The 24377-nt window shown below is 38.2% G+C and overlaps 1 protein-coding gene across 1 annotated transcript in view; it reads left to right on the plus strand.

Annotated features, from left to right (window-relative positions):
• Positions 1–3210: 3210 nt before the first annotated feature.
• The window catches only part of LOC141428068 (uncharacterized), a gene marked incomplete at its 5' end in the record, with an annotated part of 43602 nt that continues 22435 nt past the window's right edge, over positions 3211–24377 (plus strand). Inside the window, 4 exon segments of the mRNA XM_074087841.1 lie at positions 3211–3534; positions 3609–4234; positions 24015–24041; positions 24153–24281. Coding sequence (XP_073943942.1) covers positions 3408–3534; positions 3609–4234; positions 24015–24041; positions 24153–24281 — 909 coding nt within the window.

The following is a 24377-nucleotide window of genomic DNA, read 5'->3' on the forward strand; positions in this document are numbered from 1 at the left end:
CCGCTTATCTGTCATGATGTTAGCCATGCAATAGGGTAGAATCTTTTCCATCCGTACCTAATATTACAAATGAGAAAGTAACTTCAATTTAGTCTATTACCTCTTCACGCATGCATCGCTGAATCGATTTATGTAGATGACATTTTGGTATGGAGGTAGTTTGAGACCATATAGGAAGGACATAGGACAGTTTTCATCGTGGAAAATTGTAAAGTTCCTGCGGGAAAACGATAAACAAATTCTTCGCAGACGGAGTCACAGGCAACAGCCAGTCATATTGAAACAAAAAACCGGCCAAGAGCGTGTCGGACACGCCCAAAATAGGGTTCGTAGCCATTAAATGACATTCGGTATACAGATAATTTGAGTCTCGGGGAAGGACATAGGATAGTTTTTATCCTGGAAAATTGCATAAGTAGTTCCCGTGCGATAGATAAACGAATTCGGGCAACAGCTAGTTTATAAATTGGTACCTAGCTATTTGGTATGCAAAGAATTTGTTTAACGTGCGCCAGCAGTAGGTAACTAAACAATTAAAAGCTATCCTATGTCTTTCTCAGGGCACAGTAGTACTGTCACAGTATAAAAAACCGGCCAAGAGCGTGTCGGGCACGCCCAAAATAGGGTTCCGTAGCCATTACGAAAAAATTAAGTAATATTTTTCTAAGGATTTCGTATTTTATACGGAATCTTCCAAGTTTAGGTATATTTTATACCTTAGGCTGCTATTTACACTTAAACTACTAATAATTCTCAAGCAAACAGAGCCGTTCCAGTTTTCCTTGAAAGTTTGGTATACTTACTACCATCCTGAATTTTTAAAATTTTTCCACCCACCGGTTTACATTTTAGAGTGGGAGGGACGACGCTCGATTTTCATGAAAATTTGCACTTTAAAGTTGAATATTTCGCAAAAAAAACACTGAATCGAAAAATCGTTTTAGCAAACCCCTAATGGTTTTAAAAGACCTATCCAACGATACCCTACACTATAGGGTTGGATGAGAAAAAAAAAAAACCCCCACTTTACGTATGGGAGGAACCCTAGAAAACTTTTTTTATTGTACCATTTTGTCGGCATAGTTAACGTTTATATCCGTGCAAAATTACAGCTTTCTAGCATTGCTATTTCCTGAGCAAAGCCGCGGACGGACAGACAGACAGACAGACATACATAGGTACATGGCGAAACTATAAGGGCTCCGTTTTTGCCATTTTGGCTCCGGAATCCTAAAAAGGAGCAGTATTCCGTCTGGACAGGGTGCTTGATATAATTACCTACGCCGGCTCGGTACACAAACGCGCGATAGGGCTTACTCTACTAACTGTCACTCTTCAGTTATGTATTTGATTTGATACTTAGGGGCTGTTTTACCATCCATTGATTAGTGTTAACTGACGGTTAAATGTGATGCCGTCTCTATTTGTTTTGTTCGAATAAACGGAGACGGCATCACATTTAACCGTCAGTTAACACTAATCAATGGATGGTAAAACAGCCCCTTAATGTCAAATGAAATTTAAAGTAGGGAAAGGATGGATTAGGAGAGATTTAAAGATGGACTAAGTAGTGTTTAACGGAAATGATGAATAATACTGTTTATATCGTTGTGACATATTCAGGTATAGTCGAGTTCATAAACTTGTGAGCAAAAATTTGATCAAAAATATCTGAACGCGCTTCTACGTCGTTAACAATAGTCGTGTTCAGATATTTTTGATCACAAGTTTATGAACTCGACTGTACGTAATAAATGCGCGTGAGTCCGTACGTAACCGCGGAGCACTCGCGACTGATGGTTGCCGAGGTATGCTGAGAATTCGTGGCGCGTAGGTATTACCACAGAATAAGTAATAATACTAGTATTACTCGCGTTCTGGCCGTTTGTATGAAGACGGTGTACGCTGTTTTTAGGATTCCGGAGCCAAAATGGCAAAAAACGGAACCCTTATAGTTTCGCCATGTCTGTCTGTCTGTCCGTCCGTCCGCGGCTTTGCTCAGGAACTATCAATGCTAGAAAGCTGTAAATTTGCACGAATATGTATGTAAACTATGCCGACAAAATGGTACAATAAAAATCCAAAAAATAGACGTAAAGTGGGGGTGATTTTTTTTTCTCATCCAAACTTGTAGTGTGGGGTATCGTTGGATAGGTCTTTTAAAGCCATTAGGGGGTTGCAAACACGATTTTTCGATTCAGTGATATGTTTGCAAAATATTCAAATTTATAATGCAAATTTAAGCGATAAGGCCGCCTATTGTCACAATTTTTAATTTGTTTTCTGTAATCTTGTACAATAAAGCAAGTCATTGTAATGTAAATTCATTAATCGAACGTCCCCCTCCCTCTAAAATCTAAACCGATGGGTGGAAAATTTTGAAAAAATTATGAATGGTAGTAAGTATATCAAACTTTCAAGGAAAACTATAACTGCTAAGTTTGCTTGAGAATTATTAGTAGTTTAAGAGTAAATAGCAGCCAAAGGTATAAAATAAACGGGAAATAATAAGTGCAGCGACTAAAGTTTTATTTAGCATCCGCAACGGAACATCTGTTTTTGTATGTAAGCAACGGGTTAATAGAACAGCTTCTATTAAACTAATATGCCATCTTTACAATACCAGCAAATTATGCAAAATCGAGCGACAATTTACAAACAACAAATAATAATATAACTCGGCTACCGATAATTATATTATTTTCAAATTGATGATTTGGCGACTAATATTGTAACTTAGCTAGGTTACCTAGGAGAAAAAAAGTTTTTTTATTCCATTACGTTACATTACCGTTTTCATACACGTTTCTGTGGCGGTAGTGTAATGGATGACAAAAAGTTAAATGAAAAACCTGGGACACTATTTTTCTCCCATTACAATCGAAAGTGCTCCTGATTCTGAGTAGGAAAACAAAATTTCATCCAAATCTAAAAAATGTCGTTTCAATAACTTTTTCTGAAAACGCCCAGGTATACTTTTGCGTCAATTAGTACCTATTCATATTCATTCATTCAGTATTACCTACTATTTTGAATTATTATTTTGTTGACTTCCTATTAGCTAAGTTTTAGATTAACTTACCTGTTACACTATTGCAGTGCCCTTGCAGGGTTTGATTTAATATTTTGTGTTGTATCAAGGCAAATAAAATAATGTTTGAGTTCGTTATCACGTAGAACGGAACGCATCTGTCAAACTGGCTACATTTGTCGTTTGTCGTTAGCCAATAACAGCTTTAACGTGCAACGAAAAATTAATCGTGATTGGTTAAAAATCTAGAAAGTGTGAAAAGAAAAACAATTGCAGCGTCCGTGGCTCTCAAAAAAACTCTGACGTTTCTAATTTTGAGTTGAGGAAAGTTGGATTGTTGTTATCTTGAACTGTGAATAATTTTTATATTTACATAATGTCTGCTCCAACGGAGTTGAGTTTTGACGAAATATTAAAATTTATGTTGGCTCACAATGGCAAAGTGACAAATTATGAGTTGGTGAAACATTTCAAAGTGTTTCTTATGAATCCTGACATGAGAGGTGCGTAAACAACTTAACACTTTTCTATTGTTTTTGTCTGGGGGAAGTTTTTAACCTATGACTAATTTTTATAGATGAAGCCAGGAGCACTTTTAAGAAGCACGTTAACGCGTTAGCGATTATCAAGAATCAGAATAACGAGAAATGGCTTATACTTAAGAAGAAATACATGCCGAATGAGAGCAAAAAGGACGAGGGTAATTTAGCTGTGGAGGAGAATGCTACTGAGGCCAAGAGCAGTGTACAACCTGAAAAATATCAGCCGCCGCCTCTGTTGCAGCTCAACCAAGACTTCAGCATTCTAACCAACTTGATTCAGGACAGTAATGCTACCCCAACTGCTGATATTCCAGATGTTACCCCTACCTTATCACAAAGTGAGTCCACTATCAGTCTTACATTGCCTGCTGATGAACCCCCTAAAGTCCACCCGAGACGTAAATCAGCAGACAAATTGGGTGAAAAGCGCAGTAGTATTCCCATTCCTCCTTTGGAACGGACATTGTCAACACCTAACGATGATGTGCCGGTGGTGGAGCCAGTCCCATTATCGACTACAGCAATATCTAAAAGCGAAAACATGCTGATTGATAGCGAGCAAAAGATATCGGTGAAGGAGAGAAAACAAATGTTCAATAGAATGGCTTCAGAAGGTGACATGCTGAAATCACATCAAATAAGTGGAAATTTGAGTGCACAGGTAAACCATTTATTTCTTTTCCTCTACAAATAGAAATTCAATTTAATCCATTGATTAATGTATTAGCTTAGCGAGGTTGATATCACATATACAACAAACTTATATCTTGCTCCTTTGTTACTATAGTTTTCCTTAACTTTTTGTGTCTAACTTATTAATGGTAAATCAACTCTCAGTTTTGTTAGTAAAGCAATGCACTAAAAAAAAATTACAGGCACTTATTCAACCCAAGATCATGCAAATTGGTTAAAAAACATGAATATGTCTAATAGGATCTTGTTACCATATCTGTTTGAATTACCACCCCCATCTTAATCAAAAATTGTGGTAAGTAATTGCACTGTTGTTGTCTGGCTATGCAGAGTTCCACAATGGGGGAAATTACTGGAGTGACCTTATATATTATGAATCCATTTAGATATAGATAACACATTTAGATATAATACATACTTATAATAATAAAAGATAAATATGAATTTTAATTTATTCTTAATTTATTATAGTCCTGATGTTCTATTATAAATAATTCAATTTCTGGATGGTACAGGGTTATCTATCAATCATATTTATTATCTTTAGCAAAGAAATGAGTCACTGTATAGTGAAAATGATAAAATACTGTGCTATAAATAAAATTTGAAGCAACTGATGCAGCTCTATGTGGTTGTATATCTCCTCATAATCGAAGTGAAAAGCAGTGTAAAACTCTAGCATTAGACCCATTTGCTCCTCAACTTGTCTATCAACCCTTGCTGTACCGGCTCGGGTGGCTATATGAATGTCTTGGGTAAAATGGCTCATTTTATGCTCTTGTTGTACAATCTACTATTATTTATATAAAAAATGTATACCCTTGGAACCATTGGCTATATTTTTATCATGGGAATGTTCAAAGTCTCTGGCCAGTTTCCGATAATTTCCTATGGTATATTAGACAAAAGTCTGTGATGTGATGATATTAAAAGATACTACAAGGTTCATTCAAGAAGCAAAACTCATGTACATTTATTTCTATATCACCACAACTGCCATTACAAATCAATCGCAAGACTACCTTTATTATTATTAACGTTATAGGTAATGATAAAGAGGTTGCAATCTGCATAATCTCTTTTGCGACTAAATTATCTTGTATGTGTACACCATATCCTTTATTTTTCCATTTTCTAGTATGAAGTACCAACTGTTTTATTTTGAAAAAAATATATACTATTGTAGGCCTTTATATAAGCACCTAACAAAAAAACTGTGGTGTCACTCTTCTAGAAAGCAAGAAAAAAAATACTGAAGTTTTATTTCCTACATTTATCCAAGTTTTTTTTGGAAAAATAAAATATTTAAAGAATATGTGAGTCTCTATACATAAATTACTGTACTAAAAGATTATGTAGCTCGCATTTTTTTTGTGAAAAGAAAATAAAAACATCTCAGAAAATAACAAAGATAGGAAGCTGAAACTAACAGGAAATAATACTTGTCATGAGGGCTCTTATTAAAACAATTACAGTGAACGTTTGGTGAAAGGGCCGCTTTTCCATGCAAACACGGCTACGCTCTTTTTGCGCTTTTTTGTGTAACTAGCTTTTGCCCGCGACTTCGTCCGCGTGGAATAGTAACTTTGGGAAGTATTTAATGTATTTAGGATACCTATTCTGCCAATAATAGCACATAGAAACTTCTACGGTTTAATGAAAATAACCATTTCAATACATTCCTATGAATATAAATTTTTTTTTGTTCTTCCATCCATCCATGTTCTTTAATCCATGTTCTTTAGTAAAACATAATTATTTTGCGGGTAGCCACATTTTAGCAAAACGACGTGTATTCTACCCTGCCAACACAAAAGGACTCATTCTTCATAGTGAACTCTTGACACCTTATGTCCTTTATGTAAGTTAGGAGGGTAGGATTATTATTAAGACGGCATATTTAGCTACACAGAGTTCCGATAAATATACTTATAGTAAATTTGTTTGGACTTCGTAAGAACTTCCATCCCCATATTTCAAGTAAATAGGTTGTAATTTGAAAAGCGCCAAAACAAATGTTTTTAGGGTTCCGTTCATCAAGAGGAAAAATTGAACCCTTATAGGATCACTTTGCTGTCCGTCCGTCCGCTTGTCTGTGTCAAGACCTTTATCTCGTAAACGCGCGGGATATGGTATCTAGTTTGAAATTAAATCCTAAACTCAGGTCAATAGTCCCAAATCCCAATAGCTGTAAAAAATCAAACTTCTAAGTCAATAAGTCAATGTAATCAAAGCTACAGTCACTGATGTATTAAACTGGCTACAGTCATTAAAAAGGTGTTTCATACAAATCGCCTTAACAGAAAAAGTTATAGCGCACTGCCGGCTGTCCTAGAAACTTGGAATTTGCATAAAGATAGCTCTTATAGCACAATAAATAAAAAAATCTGTAAATCATAATTTTTTTCATGATGACCTCACATTGCGTACATTTTTCTTATGAGCTTAATAGCTCTGCTAACACCTGCATCATCCCCTCTGCTAACATCCCCCCCGCAGGTAAAGTTTTCATATGAGAAATTTTTTATAAACAATTTTTTTTGTCATTCATCATCATCGATCATCATCACCACAATAACCGTCATCATCACCAATCATCATAATCAGCACCACTATCATCACCATCACCATCAATCAGCTCCACAGTCTCCGCTCCGCTCAGCAGCGTCCGCTACGTTCTGCTCCACTGCCTCCGCTCCGCTACCTCCTCCCCACAGCCTCCGCTCCGCCAGCCTCAGCTCCGCTCTACTTGACTGCCTCCGCTGCAGCCTGCATTGTCTCAGCTCATCCGTTGCCTCCGCTCCACTCCGTTGCCACGCTGCCTCCGCTCCGATGCCTCCGCTCCGTTGTCTCTACTCCGATCCACTGCCTCCGTTCTAATTCACTGCCTCCGCTGTAGCCCGCATTGTCCGCTCCATCCGTTGCTCTGCTCCACTCCGTTGCCACCTTGCCTCCCCCGATCCGATCCGAACAAAATATCTATGTATCTCTTATCACGTGCCCAAATGCCAAGTTACACAAAGAACCACCGATTTATCTTCGACAATGACGATCTTCCATATAAACTTTCATTTCATCCCTATTTCCCCTCTCAGATGAATTTTTAAAAACGCACGAACAAATATCTATTTGTCTCTTATCACTTGCCGAAATAGCAAGTTTAATAAAGATTCATCGATTTATCTCCGATAATGAAGACCTTCGATATAAACTTTCATCCCCTCACAGTCGATTTTTCAAAAAAGCTCAACTAAATATCGACTTAATTCTTATTAAATGCCTAAATGCCAAGTTTCATGGTTTTATCTTCGACAGCGACGAACTTCACCAAATAAACTTTCATCCCCTATTTCAACCCTTAAAAGCCTCTTTTTCGCGATAAAAGATAGCCTATGTTCTTTCCCAAGGTCTATTCTATCTCTGTACAAAATTTCATCCAAATCGGTTCAGCGGTTTAGGCGTGAAAGCGTAACAGACAGACAGACAGACAGACAGCTACGCTCTTTTTAATATTAGTATGGATTTTAAGAACCTATATTTTCGAATCCACCAAAATTTGGTTCCGGAAGATGGTAAAAAAAATTGTACCCTAAAATAGGTAATTTTTTTTGAGTAAAAATGTTATCAGTAAATTTACTGTCAAAATATGTTTGAATAATTCTGTTTTTAGACCCCCAAGCTGAATCAACCAATATATCTAACAGGAAATTAGAAAAAAAAAACGGCCAAGAGCGTGTCGGACACGCCCAAGATAGGGTTCCGTAACTATTACGAAAAAAATCAAGTAATATTATGTGCGTTATAACACAATTAAAACACTTACTACAGTCTTAAAATCTATTACCAGAAAAAGAGCGTATCTTCACGGCACTTACGTCCTTTTGTTGAGAAGCGCAGTTTTTCGGCAATAACTCAAAAACGGTATATCCGATCATGATAAAACCAATTTTTGTTGAAAGTATTTATAAAGCGTTACCGTTCCATATTTTTTGGACGGTTTTACAAGATAGAGGGGGGGGGGACACACAATTTTTGCTACTTTGGGAGCGATTATTTCCGGAAATCTTCACTTAATCAAAAAGTTTTTGAGAAACCTTAGTATCTTTTCAAAAGAGCTGTCGAACTACGAGCCACACGTTGATGCGTTAAAAAAAACAATTTTTTATACGTGTATGGAGTGCCCCCCCTATAAATATGTATTTTTGTAATTTAACTACAAAACTAAATAGCGGCTTTGACAAGACATCTGTACTCCAAATTTAGTTGATTTACATCTTTTACTTTTCGAGTAAAATGCCTGTGACATACGGACGGACGGACGGACAGACAGACAGACAGACAGACGGACTTGACGAAACTATAAGGGCTCCGTTTTTGCCAATTTGGCTCCGGAACCCTAAAAAAGATCAATTAAGTGATTATTTCGCAATACATCTAATTTGTATTAGGAAAAAATGAAATAAGATTTTTTAAGTCACATATTATCAAGAAATTGGATTTTAAATAATTATAATTTTGAATCCAACAATAAATATGATTGGAAATTACGAATTTTGTTAAACCAATATATCATTAGCAGCAAAAATAAGTACAAAAGTCTCAAACCACGATAAAAAGACATACCAAAACCTTAACTATACTAAACCTAAACATGGATTTTTCATAAATAAAACTTGTAAATTATGAAGTAAATAGGCTTACAGCAATTTCGCCTGATTTTTAAAGATTATTTTTATAAAATTTTACTGTCGCGTTGATAAATTTTGGTGGATTATTGAAGAATATATTTGCAAATTAACCGACTTAATTTTTAATGCAAAAAAATTGCTTATTTGAATTAATGTTGATTTTACTTAGAGCGAAGATGTTAGGTTAGGTTAGGTTAGCTGAGGTAGTAACCTTTTTCAAGCCAAACTCCAAGACATTTATTTATTGGGTTGCCATGGTAACAAGAACCGTGTAAAACAGTTGTCGTTGTGTATTTAAAAAAATTGCATAATTTACAATAGTTGAGATGCGGGCGAAGACGCGGACTAAGGCTAGAGTGGAATAAATAAATGTCGTTTACTCGCGTTTCGCTCGGTCTCTGTGAGGTTTGCTTCCTTTTTTGTACTGTGGTCTTACCCAGGGATTCTCAACCATTTACCCTATGCGCCTGACGCAACGTTATGCAAAAATAAATACTACGCTCCTTAGGGGCATGGGGTAGGACTTATTTATAAATTGGTGAATCCGTGGCATTATAGTAGCGGGTCTATATTGGAATCCATAATATCTTTTGTCCTAATTTCAAAATCCATAACAACTTTTGTCATAATGATATTTTGCCATAATAACGTTTGCCATAGTGTAAATGCCATAATATTTTTTGTCCTAATATTGAATCGCAATTCTAACCTAACCTACTTTTTAGCTGCGGTTCGTTTCTGTAGGGGTCGCAGTTCTAACCTAACCTAACTTACTTTTCTGGTACCGGTTCGTCACGGTTGGGGTCACAGTTCTAATTTAATCTACTTTTCTGGCTCGCAAATCGCTGTTTGCCAACAAGTGCTCTGTTATGGCATTTAATATTATGGATTTTAATATTATAACTCGTAAGTTTTATGTCTTACTTACTGTACAAAACATAATAATAATCATTTGCCATAATTATCTTATGTCTTAACAATCATAAGCCATAATATCATATGTCCTAATACTCTAAATCCCTAATATTATTAGTAAGTTAATTTTATTCTTGTACTATCTTTTGCCCGCGGCTTCGCCCGCATAGAATTCGGTTATCGCGCGCTGTTCCCTCGGGAACTGTGCATTTTTGCGGGTTAAAAAGTAGCCTATGTCACTCTCTGCCCCATAAACTATCTCTATGCCAAAAATCACGTCGATCCGTCGCCCCTTTTTGACGTGAAAGACGGACAAACATACATAAAAACACAAAAACACACTTTCGCATTTATAATATTATGGATATAGTATGGATACTATTTTTTTTATTGATTTTTGTCAGTCACGTAAATTTATCATAATTAGCGAACCGTTTACTTTTCTTTTCATGGCCACAACCACGAACTCTTTTTTAATCTAAAGTATAACCGCATAATAAACCAAATTGTGTTTTAATTATGATGCTTGTTAGAGTATCATTTTGTCGTAAAAAGCCACAACTATTTACTTAGGTAATTATTACTTTGAATGAGCCTAAATAATTATAAAAATTTGGGGACCCGCCGCCTGCAGCGAGCGCGGCACCTGTTCTCGCCGCCATTAACAAAATATTTTGATCCTTAACTTAGGGCTGTCAAATATTTAATCATTAATCCATTTAAGCATTTCGATTAATTAGTTAACCTCGGACAATGGGCAAAAAACCCGTATCTGGAAGCTTTCGCCTGAAATTTTTATCAATACATATTATATTTACACTCGGTATAGTAACTTTACGAAACCTGACGAGTTATAAACCGCTGTCTGAAACGTTAGGAGACACGGGCGGGTGGCAGCCCTGCCTAAACTACTTGATATTAAATTAAAACTGAACGCAACGTTAAGTCGGGTAAAGAATTATGCACGCATACATAAGTAACATACTTAATGATTTATAGTGCGTACGTACACACTGAGAAAAAAGATAATTAAACAAATCATTTACTTACGTAAACGTTAATTTGCTGTAATAAAGTTAAAAGTTAAAATTTATATATATATATGTAAATATGTAAACATTTCCTATATTCAAATCTACCGTTCGCTACGATTCGCTACTCGCTACGAAATCGCTACGATTAAATAACAAAATTATTTTACTAATACAAAAACACAAAAAAATCTGTTGTGGACATATCTACTTTGAATCCCACTAAAGTACAAAATTCCCACGGGATGCATACGACAATGCAGGTAATAGCTAGTTTCAAATTAAGATTCATGAAACGTTTCAGAGGCTAGCTTTGACCAACCTCCAATCTCAGCAACTTGGCAAACAATTTCATTTGGGTTGACAGGGTCATATAAACCCCCTTGCCAAAAAAACGGTTAGGCATTGAAGCTTAGAATGTAAGCTTTCATGCACATAAAATACAAAAACCATAGGTGCCCGTTTTTTTGCAAGGGGGTTTATCAGCAAAGAGCAGCGGAAGGAAATCAGGCCCTTACTTGGCAGTAGGACACCAATTAGGGTAATTTAGAATTTAGTCTATTAAAAATAATAGTCCGACTCACCTTTCAACATTTATTCAAAACAGCGGTTCAAAGAGACGACAATAATTTACTAGAACACAAATATGAATATTGTTATCTACTCTAATAAAAGTTGAATTTTAAAACGTTTCGTTGCGGCGCGGGCAAGTTCCTGCCGCCGACACCTGGCAAACTAATTGAATTGTAAAACCTTCGTCGTGCCCCTTTGGCGGTCAGTGATGTCGAATTTGTCGGTAATCATTTCTTTTACAGATCATTTAGATATCGATGGGGCTTCCTTAATTAGGATTGCCAACTACAATCAATTGTGTCAAAATTTATAGCCCATAGAAACTCCATTTATGAGGTTTTTACCTTTTGCCACAGCCAAGCCAGTAAGTTCTGACAAAAAGTATAAAGTGCATTTGCGGTAGCTTTTCTATTCTATTCTGGTATAGTGGTTGGTGAAATACCGAGGAGTCTCGCGGACTTGCCACATGGAAAGAAACGTGTGATCCGACATCTTTGAGATTAGTCGGCGAATCATCAACGGATCTACGTGCTTAATACCTCGCAATTGTTTCGTGATATTATAACAAGAGCATAAAATGAGCTATTTTACCTGAGACGTTCATATAGTCACCCGAGCCGGTACGGCGAAGGTGGATAGACACGTCGAGGGGAAAATGGGTTTCAGGTTAAAGACATTTATTTTTCTCAAAAGAACAATGCTCACTTACAGAGAAAACAATACATAAGCTGTGCAGCGCAGCGTAAGTTAAACCGTAAAGTTAAACATATTTGTTAGTAAAACATAATACTAATTGTTAATAATTACATATTAATTAAAGATCATAATCATAATCATTCACTCGAAAACACACGATAACAGCGCACAAAAAATACAAAATTAAAGCACTTACCGTATTAGTAGTTACATTAGTGTTAAACAAAAACAAAACAAGAGCGTTGTGAATCTGCACAAATATTTCCACCATTGTTGTAATAACATTTATTTTTCAATGTGGGTAGAAAAATGAAGCATCAGTTTTTCGATTTAACGTAAAACAGTAGAACCACAGTGGTCAAGTAAATACAGTGGAACCGAATAAAAATACTACTAGATTACAATTATTGGTAACGTATTTCCTCAATTTATTTTTAAAATATTAAACGAGTTTGCGTTTTTTATTTCTTTAGGAAGAGTATTATAGTTGTACCCCCGCAAAACTCACCATTCTTCTGCCATGGGCAGTGCGTATTTTAGGTAAAACGATGTGGTCTTTTCTTCGACTGTTACGGTTAAGTATGATGAACTCTAGTGAAGATCATTTCGGTGTGGATGGATTTTTTAAAGATTTTCCTAATTAATATGTAGGTGTGGTACATGTGTCATTGTTTAAGATTCATAATTTTAGTTTCATTATAAATTTTAACTGTCAGTGTAAGGTAATTATAGTGAAATAGTAATTTGACTATTATTTTGGGCGATTTGTTTGTGCATTTCCCTAGATCTCAATGAGGTATGGTAAATGAGGCTTTACCAATGAATTGTATATAGTTTGTCTCACCTGGCGCGGAAATTTAATGCTCGAGTTTTACACTATGCTTTTCACTTCGATTGCGAGGAGATGTAATAACAACAGTGGAAACATTGTTCACTTACTAGGTAAGTACCTTTTATTTCTCATGCATTGCTGAATAATTATATTTTTTTGATTAATTTTGATTTATTTAATAGTTTTTAGTTATATAGAGATTGAAAATTATAAAAAAAATATATAGAAACTTTTTTGTTTGTGGCTGTTTTCAGTTTGTTGTGCCCTGATTGCCTTGGTCTTAGACGATGATTTTACTTTATGCACTAGAGCATAAAAAGTCATTTTATGTCGCCTGGATCCAGCATAATACGAACTTTACGAGCATGAGAAGTGAAATAACCTTTCTTGGAGATTTTCTACTCTTTAGATAATATCACGGTTTGAAATTGCTCTGTAGCAAAATCAATCGAAATTGTAATTTTAATATCGAATATGTTGCTAATTCTGCCTAATTCATTTTTTCTGCGCGGAGAAATTAATATTGCTGTTACTCGTAGTTCGGACACAGACAATTTCCAAATGCAACATCATAATAAACATTAAGCTAGCCCATATCGGCATAAACGAGCAATACTACACCCGAAGGGCACATTTAAAAAATAACTGGCGAGGGTTGTAAAGACTGTAAAAAATTATATAATAATAATTTTGAGCCATCCGAATGAGACAACCCCCTCTACACGAGGGAAGCGTAATTGGGCGAAGCTTACAACGCGAACAACAAAAGCTCCTAATGACAAATATTAGCCGCGTGCGACTCTGGCACCTAATGGACTTTAGCATTGCTTTATGCCACGTACACAACATTGCGCACTATTAAGCGTAGTTATAAGAGGCCGCATTAACTTGGCTACCCCACGATTCGTTAACTAGAAGAAAATTGCCCAAAAACAAAGTTTTTAGTTTTACTATGTTCAATAGACTCAATCCCAGTTTTGTTTTCACATGGGTCATTATATATAAAATTTTAATTAATATACTAATAACCTTCTGAAGCTTTTAGTTTTGAGCTGCCTTTTTTCGTTTTAAGTTAGTTTGTTGCCTATTTTTTTAAATACTTTAAATAATTATAACAAAAAATATTCGTACGTTTTGCCGAGTCAGTTTTCTAACTCTACCCTCGTAATTTGAACTTGTCAGTAGCGCTTAGCCATGTTTATAAGGAATAAAACTAACACAAAAACGGCCAGTATTAAATTATCCAAAAAGCAACCTCGCTTTAAACATTTCATTTTCGTATGCCGCATACGTAACTTTTAGATTTAGACTGGGCAAGTAAAAAAGAGATTACAAAAACAAACACAATCTGCTTTAAGGTATAGTATAGTGTAATCGGTTCTACTCTTGGTCATGAAGAAACTACTTACATATACTTTCATGTTATCAGTTATTCAGACTATGTATATTCAAATGATTCAAATCAGATCATAATAGATATCCTTTTAAATTAGTTTTTCTTCTTGAAGTTTCTTTGTCGAGCCATCGCCAAGCATATAAATTCAAATAACATAAATTAAAATCATATACATTTTAGGCAAACAGAACTAGTTAAATGTTTTGTATTGCTAGAAGAGTTAGATGATATTAATATCAATCCGTTCACACTAATATGCCACATTCCCGGCCGTCCGTTCGATGTCCTCTCATATAAATCAACCCTAAAATAGACAGCACACGCTTCCGCTCGTCAAATTTAAAAATTAAAAAAAAAATCATCAACCAAGTCTTCGCCAGGCGCAGTCCATTTTCAGTAGCGCTATAAAAAGGGTACTCCGAAGTGCTAAAATGTTCAGTTTTATCTTATTCGATTAGACGAGAGACCGCGAAATGCGCCACGAAATTAATTCGTACATTACTCACATGTGTTACAGGAACATTTAATCAAATTATAAAATAATAATAAGTAATAATAAATATCATGAGACACTTGACACCAATTGACCTAGTCCCAAACTATGCAAAGCTTGTACTATGGATACTAGGCAACGGATAAACATACTTATATAGATAAATACATATTAAACATCCAATACCCGAGAACAAACATTCGTATTATTGATACAAATATCTGACTGCCTCGGCCGGGAATCGAACCCGGGACCGCAAGCTTCGTAGTCAGGTTCTCTAACAACTTGGCCATCCGGTCGTCAAACAATGACATTATACATAGTTAGTAGGGCATACAAATTACGTCAAAAATCTACCCGGGCAAAACAATCATACCTACTCAAAAGTAGGTCACTTATCGTGGCTTACAATCCCGCCATGGTGGTCTCCATCCAGCAAGTTGTTTAAGTGTTTATGTGTAGTGTACAAGTGCTCCAAGCATCTCACGTTAATACTTCACTCGGCACTGAAAAATGCAGTAATTAATTTAGTAAAATATCGTATAACAGAAATTGATGTCAACAAAACACTTAAAATTCTTAACCAAGCTCTTAAGTGGACAGTCAGTTTGCTTTTATCAAAAATCAATTTAATTTCGATACAAAACACCTATGAACATTGACATCTATGCCTATGAAGGAGAGCAGAAGTGAATTTGTTGCAGATTATGTGCAATCGAATATGCAGCTATTAGATATAATTCGCAACTATTGTTGAAATTGATTAACGTTCGGCCGGATAAACCTCATGTGTGTAACCAATCAGCCTAGTTATATACCTAAATATAATATACATATACATGGCCATGAATTAATGTGATTAGGAAACATATTATTTTACCTTTTTTTCGATTGTTTTATTAGCATTAGCACTGTCTAATCATAAAATTAAAAGGGGAATGTATGGGGTAAATAGTTGTATGATTTCGGTGCTATAAAAATAAATAGTGAGTATTCGTTGTTTCGGTTCGGGCTCCCTAACGGTGTTAACTATAAACATTGTTATTCACTACGCATACGATTGAACATTGACTCGTGTCGTGACTTGTGGTCCATTGTCCTTCAATAATTATTGTCGTGCGATTCCATTGCGCACGTGCGCTTATAAAGACCTAAAAAAGGTCATTCGTGCGTCGAACACCACACCGCAGTTTCAGATACTTACATATATGCAATATGGCTTGCCTACTAATTGCGTTGACCGTATGTCTTCAAGGAATACGTGTCTATCAAGTGTGGTCCGTAAGTGAAGTAGCTTAATCTTAAGTTAAAGCCCCTTAGTATGTGCTAAACGAGAAATCCAATTCGCTTTTAGTGGCTAAGCACTCCGTAAACCTTTTTATTACCACCGACGTCCCATCTTCTGTTTAATTTTAGGTTAACATGAACCATTAAAAGTCAGAATCCTTCCCTGAACCAGCTTAACTGAGTCGTAGACCATTTCTTGATTCAGGATTGTTAACACTAATTAGAATATCTTTGGCGTGTTTTCTAATCAGTAATATCAGCATAATAGTACTTATAATTTAACATTGTGTTCGCTTAAAAATGAAATTCTTTATCACATGCGTCATAAATCCTTCAAGGAGGTAGCGAAAATAAGCTTCATTTTAAGTATACACAACATCAACGTTTTGAATGAACGTATTCTAGTTGTTATACACGATGCGAGAGATAAGTTATCACGGTCTGTTGCGAGTTGGCAGGAAAATATGACCGATTTCATTGTTCTCTCTGCTATTCGGGCCTGAGAATCACTAACTGCCATCAACAACGCGGATGCCACACTTAACGAGCCTTGTCGAAGTGATGGAAAATAGGAACGGATGAATTAACTCCGACCTATTGAAAGATAAAAGTCGGATTATATGCGCCAATACGGTAAACGGTTAGACAATTGAATGTTTTCTTTGTCAGATAACCTACTTAGAGGAGAACTAATTGTAATCATTTTTTTAAATCTACTAATAGTGGTATAGCCTACCTACTGCCATGGAAAACACGTTCCAAATGTATATGTTTCTGGTTTTCAGTGTTAAGGATCTTGTAATTATTTTAAACAACCTTCACCACGCGACATCGTCTGCAAAGAAGTGTTTTATTGCTATCCCGCGGGTACGATATAATTATTTAATTTTTTCTCTTCATAGAAACTTAACTTGACTACAAAAAAATTTGAAAGGAAAAAAAACATTTTGGGCCAGCTTTCGCGAATTTACGTATACACATTTACCGATTATTATTTATTTATTATACGATAATATTTAAATATATTATATTTAAAGAAGATATTTATAGTTAATAGAACTACCCTCGGAACGTTACACAGAGTACGCGCCAAAATACATAAGTCATTATTAAAAAAACAAATAAGCATTTCAGTCACTGTTTGTTTATTATATTTTGCAGTCGAAACCTAATAAGTAACATTCATTGCTCGAGGAGTTTTTAGTGCAGTGTATAAAAAGAAAAACCAGTGAGAAATTATATTGACCCGGTTAGAGCTCAAAAGTACCCACAGTAAAAAAATAAAATAAAAAACTAGTCTATAATGTCCACAAAATGTGCGGCTTGTGCCAAGTTTACCGGGCGTATTGGAATCGTCGTGTGCCCAAAATGCAGCGGCCACTACCACTGCGCTTGCGTGGGGGTTCCTGCCGGTACGGTGGTCCCCCGGGAGTGGAGCTGCCCGACGTGCAAGCGGGTCCGGCCACGAGACGGCCACGCCGACACGCCGGAGAAGGACTTAATCACCCAGCCTGCCGCCGCTGCCGCCACCGCTGCCGCTATGCGCGCGACCGCAAAGCCCGCCACTGCTCGGGACACGGCTTCGCGTGCTGCCAGCGCTTCGCCTCCTGAGTCTGAAGCTTCCGCCGCTATGAAGGTCTCGTCGGATGCAGGGATGGTGGACTCGCTGTCTCTTGGTGATGAGATCCATCTGTTTCGGCGGGAGCTCCAGGCCCTGAGACACGAGCTTAGGGAGTTCCGCCAAGAGTTCCAGGATGTCAGGGCCTGCATGGCGGACATCAGCGCGAAGGTCGATGCTCTGGAGGGTCGCGTCGACGCTGTAGAAAAAGCGGTCGTCGATAGCGCAGCGTCGGTAGCCACCAAGGCGATGGAGGAGGCTATCGCGACCCTCCAAACGGAGCTGAACGAGCGGGACCAGGAGCTGCTGGCGAACGACGTGCAGCTGTCCGGCGTGCCGGAGGAGCCGAGCGAGAGCCCGATTGGGCTGGTCATGCGGGTCTGCGCCAAGTTAGGCGTGGAGCTGGACGCGCGGGACGTGGTGTTCGCGCACCGCGTGGGCCGTGAGCACGCGGCGGGCCGGCCGCGCCCGCTGGTGGTGCGCCTGGCGCGGCGCGCCGTCCGCGACGAGCTGCTGCGGCAGGCGCGCGTGCGCCGCGGCGCCACCACCGAGGGCCTGGGCCTGGCCGCCGCACCGCAGCGGTTCTACGCCAACGAGCGGCTGACGCCCGCCAACCGCCAGCTGTTCCAGCGCGCCCGACAGGCTGCGGGCCCCGCCGCTTGGCGCTTCGTGTGGACCCGGGGCGGGAGGATCTTTGCCCGTAAAGCTGATGGCCAGCCGGGCCATCGCTTGCGCAGCTTGGCCGACTTGAGTATTTTTACTCCGGTCACCGTTTTCCAATCAAATGTGTAGTCATTGTTTATTGTTTGTTTTCTGTTGTGGAGTCCTAAAAAAAAAAGGGTTTTGTTATTATTTCCGTTTGTATAAGTCTTGTTTAAAAGTGTCTATTTATATATTATTATCATGCAAACTAAATTACCTTCATTTTGTGGCCTTGCCGTGTGTTTCAAACGTATTGTTTTCATTGTGTTGTGTCGTCGCGAAAGTGAAACAACTGATTATTTTTGTCCCGTTCTGTGATTTGCCTATAAACAAAGCTATATATTTATTTAACACGTATTATATGCACATATTTCACACCGCTCTCGCTACACTATATATAACTATCATATTTACCTACTTACAGCCTCTTCTTTGTAATTGTTTTTATGTAACGTATTTCTGTTCTTGCCATGCCTCGTTTTAAAAACTTCAAGGTTGGTTTATTTAATGCTGGATCACTTGGTACGGGACATGACGAGTTGATTGCCATTATGACCGAGATAAAACCCGACGTCGTTGCTATCAATGAGACCTGGTTGCGCGCCGGCGAGGAGGGACGAGCTCCTACCATCGCTCAATACCGACTAAGAAATGTAGCTAGACCGACCGATGTCCGCGCGGGGCGCGGGGGAGGCGTTGGTTTTTTTATACGTCGTGATCTTGCCGCCCGCACTCTTCCGCACCCGCCGGCTGCACTCGTAGAACAAATGTGGATAAAATTAAATATAAACTGCAAACGATTAATAATTGGAACCGCTTACCGACCTCCTTGGCTTGACGTTGACACTTTTTTTGACGCCATTACAAACTCAATTACTTCTTTTGTTAATTACGACCGTTTGATTTTACTTGGTGACTTTAACATAAATTTTACGGACAAAACCGACACTAAGTTTGTATGTCTGATGAATTTTTTAACTTCAGTTAACTTGACTCAACACGTACGCGACCCGACGCATTTTACCGAACACAGCGAGACGACCATAGACCTAATTTGCACTGATGCTCACTTTGTGAATGTGGATGTGAAGCACATTCCCGACCTAGGCAGACATGCATTCATTACGGCCGAGTTGGACATAAAAAAACAAAAACCGACGCCGAGACGTATTACTTACCGACCTCTTAAGGACATTAACTTAAGTGACTTCGACAATGACCTTGAGACTATAAATTGGGACCAAATATTTTTACTTAATGACGTGAATGACATGGTTAGACAATTTAACATACTTATACTCCAACTGTTCGACAAACACGCCCCGTTAAAAACAATCGTGGTGAAGGAGGCATTCAAACCATGGCTAACGAGCAATGTGAAGCTTATGATGCGTCTCAGGGACAAAGCCCACGCCAAATACAAGCGATCCAAGGCCGTTGCTCATAAGCAATACTACCTGGACCTGAAACACCTAGTGATCGCAGCCATCCATTGCGAGAAACGTGCCTACTTCGAACACCACATTAATGACGTTACCGACTCGAAGACTCTCTGGAAAAACTTAAAGCGCACTGTCCTTCCAGACTCGCAGACGCAGACTGACCTCCCGACACACTTTAACGACCCCGACTTAATAAACCGCCATTTCTTAAATATACCCGGTAAACCAGCCGCATCCATATCTGATCTGACACGGTTTGAATTTGACAGACACAGTGACAAAACATTTACTCTTTCACCAACAACTACTGGAACTGTGACAAAAATTATGACCGCTATTAAAACGACCGCAAAGGGACATGATTTGATTGCCATTGACATGCTACTTATGACTCTTCCGGTGACCGCTAAGATACTGACATTCATTATTAATAGGAGTATTGAAACTATGACTTTCCCAACTGATTGGAAAATCGCTCAAGTGACCCCGTTACCCAAAAAACCTAACCCTGCTAACCTGTCCGATCTCCGTCCTATTAGTATTCTTCCCTGTGCATCGAAGATAATAGAAAGGGTGGTTTGCGACCAGCTGTCGGAATACTTGGAGAAATACAGCATCCTACCTGAACTACAATCTGGTTTTCGCAAGGGTCGTTCGACAGTTACTGCGTTACTTGATGTAGTCGATAATATTTTGCAGGCTCAGGATGCTGGTAAAAGTACGATTTTAGTGCTTTTAGATTTCTCCAGGGCTTTTGATTGCATTAGCATTCCCTTGCTGTTATCTAAGATGTCGTATTACGGGTTTGACGTCACGACAATAAAGTGGTTTAGCAGTTACTTGACTGACCGTGCGCAGACTGTGGAATTGCGGGGGCCGGGTGGTCGTGCTCTGCGGTCTTCTCTGTGCCCTGTGACACGAGGAGTGCCGCAGGGTTCGATACTGGGTCCTCTGCTCTTTATATTGTACAGTTCTGATATTGTATACAGTATAAAGAGCAGTGGATACCATCTTTACGCGGATGATCTGCAATTGTACGTCTCCTGCACGCCATCGGAAACATCCATCGCCGTGAACGCCATAAACGCAGATCTCGATCGTGTTTCGGCGTGGTCGGAGAGGAACTGTTTAGTTCTCAATCCTGTCAAGTCGAAGTACATTGTTTTTGGCTCGAGACATCAAATTCGTAATACTACTGATGCTCTGACGGTCGGGGATGTTGCCGTCATGGGTAAACCAATAGAACGGGTGGTAGAAGCTAACAACCTTGGCCTCCTTATGGATGGCAAGCTGAGCTTTGAAAACCACATTGTAAAAGTTGTGAGTAACTGCTTCTACCGCCTCAAAGTTCTGTACAATATACGCGATTACCTTAGTGTCAATTTGCGTGTTGACCTTTGTGAATCGCTTATATTGTCCAGATTAAACTATTGTGATGTTGTTTATGACGGCTGCATTGTTGGCCGTTCTAAGAGACTTTTACAGCGAGTGCAGAACGCATGCGCTCGTTTTTGTTTCCGTGTCCCTTCCCGCTCCCACATCACTCCGTATTTGAACGCCGCTAACCTGCTGAACATGCCTGCACGCAGGCGCATGCACCTCGCCACTCTGCTGTTCGGTGTGAGACGCTATAGGACCCCATTATACCTCCACAACAAAATAGTTTGGTCGAGGAGTGAGCGCAGGAGTGCAATGGCTCTTGTGCCTAAACACCGGACCGCGGCATTCCGCGGAAGTTTTAAGTTCGCGGCGTCCAAGTGCTGGAATGATATTCCTCCTCCTATCCAAGGGGCGTCTAGTGGGTACACCTTCAAGCGCAAGCTGAAGGAATACTTATTGACGCTCCAAAAATCCCTTCACTAAACCAGCACTTTGAGTACGCCAGCCTGATGTTTTTGAACAACTTATTTGTCCCTTGTTTTTGTTACTTATATGTTTATTGTAGTTTTTTTATTTCTTGTTTACTTACAATAAAATATATTTATATATCTTAATTTTATATATGTGAGTATATTTGTGTATCATTCCGCGAGTCACAGACGGTTCTGACAGAATATCAGCGCTGCAGGCGTTTAACGCCTCAGCATTATGCTGAGTCAGCGGCCGTTTCACTTTTGCGAGGACACACAAAATCATATATTTTAATTTCTGTATTTCTTTTTTTTTGTTTTATTTGTGTTTGCTGTTGTTGTTTTTTAGTTTGGTTGTATTTGTGTGTCTTTGTGAACGTGAATAAATGTCTTCTATTTCTATTTCTATATTTCTATTTATAATTATTAGTTAACAACGATCTTCCATTCATTGCAATTGTTTGAAACTTTTGTATTAACATAAAAAAGTTCCAATGTCAGTTTAGCTTGACTTGGCGAATAGGAATTAATAGACTTACTCCGTTAATCTGTTACGGTCCCCATCACAAAAAGCTTATTGGCACGCTTGATTTTCGTCTTACGCTGGAGTCTTGCTAGAGAGTGGTCAACTGATCACTTTTGATTTCTGATACTAGTTTGTGGCGACATATTTTTCATTGAATTCTGATACTAGTTTTATGGCCGAGATATTTTTGATTGGCCTGTGCTGCAGACGGGCTAAATTATACGGGCCTGTACAAAACAACAAGAATGCTAAAAATATCTACATATGCCAAACATTTCAATGCGGTTTCTACGTGGAAACGTGTCCAAGGTTCGAGTAATAAAGTCGGAAAAGGCCGAGGTTTTGTATCGACCGCTGCGCCGTCGCCACCAGTCCATTATGCCGGCAGTACACCCTGATGCTTAAGTCCGTAGGGCGTCCCGGAGCGCTCGCCGCACGCTTGCGGAGCGCCTCGGAGCCTCGCCAGCCTTTGGCGACCGTCGCCTGCCACAAACCCTTTATACTACGTATCCATAGCCTTTTAAAAGATTATATCGCCCTGATACCAAAATAACTTGGAAGATTCACGCCTGTGACGTCATTCCTGCAACAACTTTGTAGAATCTCGCAAAGTTTATTGAAATGTTAAATCTGATTATAATCGACGAAACAAAACTGCTTAAAATTTTGATTGATGTCGAGCTACTTTCATTAATTGCTAGTAAAAGGTCGGACGGAACGAGTCCATTAAAAGATGAATCGGTTACGTAGAGAGAGACGAAAGGCTGGCCTTTAGCTTACGAGTAATACTGTGGTTTGTGTAAAGACCGGCAATATATTATAAGTGTTTTTGTAGCAGAATAAAAATTCAAACTTTCTCCCCGATTTTATTAACTTACATCGCGTGAGCAACAGTTCTTTTAACAGTTTTAATTGTCGTTACCGCGGAACCTACAATCCGGCAACGTACAAACTTAATCTTGTTATTAAATCAAACACATCACATTAAGGATGTTATCTTGTCAATATCGAAGTCCCTAACAGTGAGGCCAATAGTGTAGACATAAATATGTAACGACAGGTGGTAGAGTGGCCATGCTGCGAAGCGCACGCCCCGTGCGCCGGTGATATAACTCTTAACTACGTACTTTAAGTGCTCAAAAATGAGCTGTATTAAATAACCCTTACGGTATTTAATTAGCTTAGTCCTCTGATCTCCTTATGGTATTCTCTCCATGGTAACAATCGCAGCGCAAGCCCGAGGACGGGAGAATTCGAATTTATTGACCATTAATTCAAAATATTATTTTCACAATATAAGTACTCATTTATTAATTTTGAAATATTAGGTTCCGATTAATTTATATGTGTCGTTAAGATATTTATTATGTATGTAAATATCGTCTTTATTTATAAGTCTAACCTTTTGTTTTCAGTTCTTGAGTACGCGCATGTACTTCATTTAATAAATTGATCGCTATGAATGGAGTAGGTTTTATAGCATTAAAATAATCGTAAAACAGTAATGGCCTTTACTGCCAGTGTATTTATACTAGAATCAGAATATAATAGATACTATTAAATTATTTCTATGCTAATGTGTACCTTCTAATGAGTTCCAAGTCTAGTTCTGTATTTATTTATCTATCTATGGTATACGTATATTTTTGAGACCATCCATGTTTTAAAAATTTAATAACGGCATGCTTGCTCTTTTCAGAGTATCGACGAAGAAGACCGGGTATCTGTGAGTATTAAAATTACTTCTTACCTAACTAAAGCACTTGTTACCATAAGTGCTAATTTTTTTTAAATATTTACATTATCACCATTTTAATATAATATTTTTCTCTCGCAGTTGGATCCCAAGAGCGAATCAGATCCCCTAGACTCCAAACAGAAGCAGTGGATTCTTTGCGCAGCGAGAGGCGATTACCATGCATTAGCCAAAATGTGTAAGGAAAACGCCAAACTGGTAAAGACTAAGGTATGTACGAGTTCAATTTGTAGACACATAGAACAAGGTATCTATAAAATGCATAAAATTAATGTTTCTTATTTAAAACCGCATGAAAATAGTCGT

The sequence above is a fragment of the Choristoneura fumiferana genome, chromosome Z, assembly GCF_025370935.1.
Source record: "Choristoneura fumiferana chromosome Z, NRCan_CFum_1, whole genome shotgun sequence".
In the NCBI taxonomy this organism is placed as follows: domain Eukaryota; kingdom Metazoa; phylum Arthropoda; class Insecta; order Lepidoptera; family Tortricidae; genus Choristoneura; species Choristoneura fumiferana.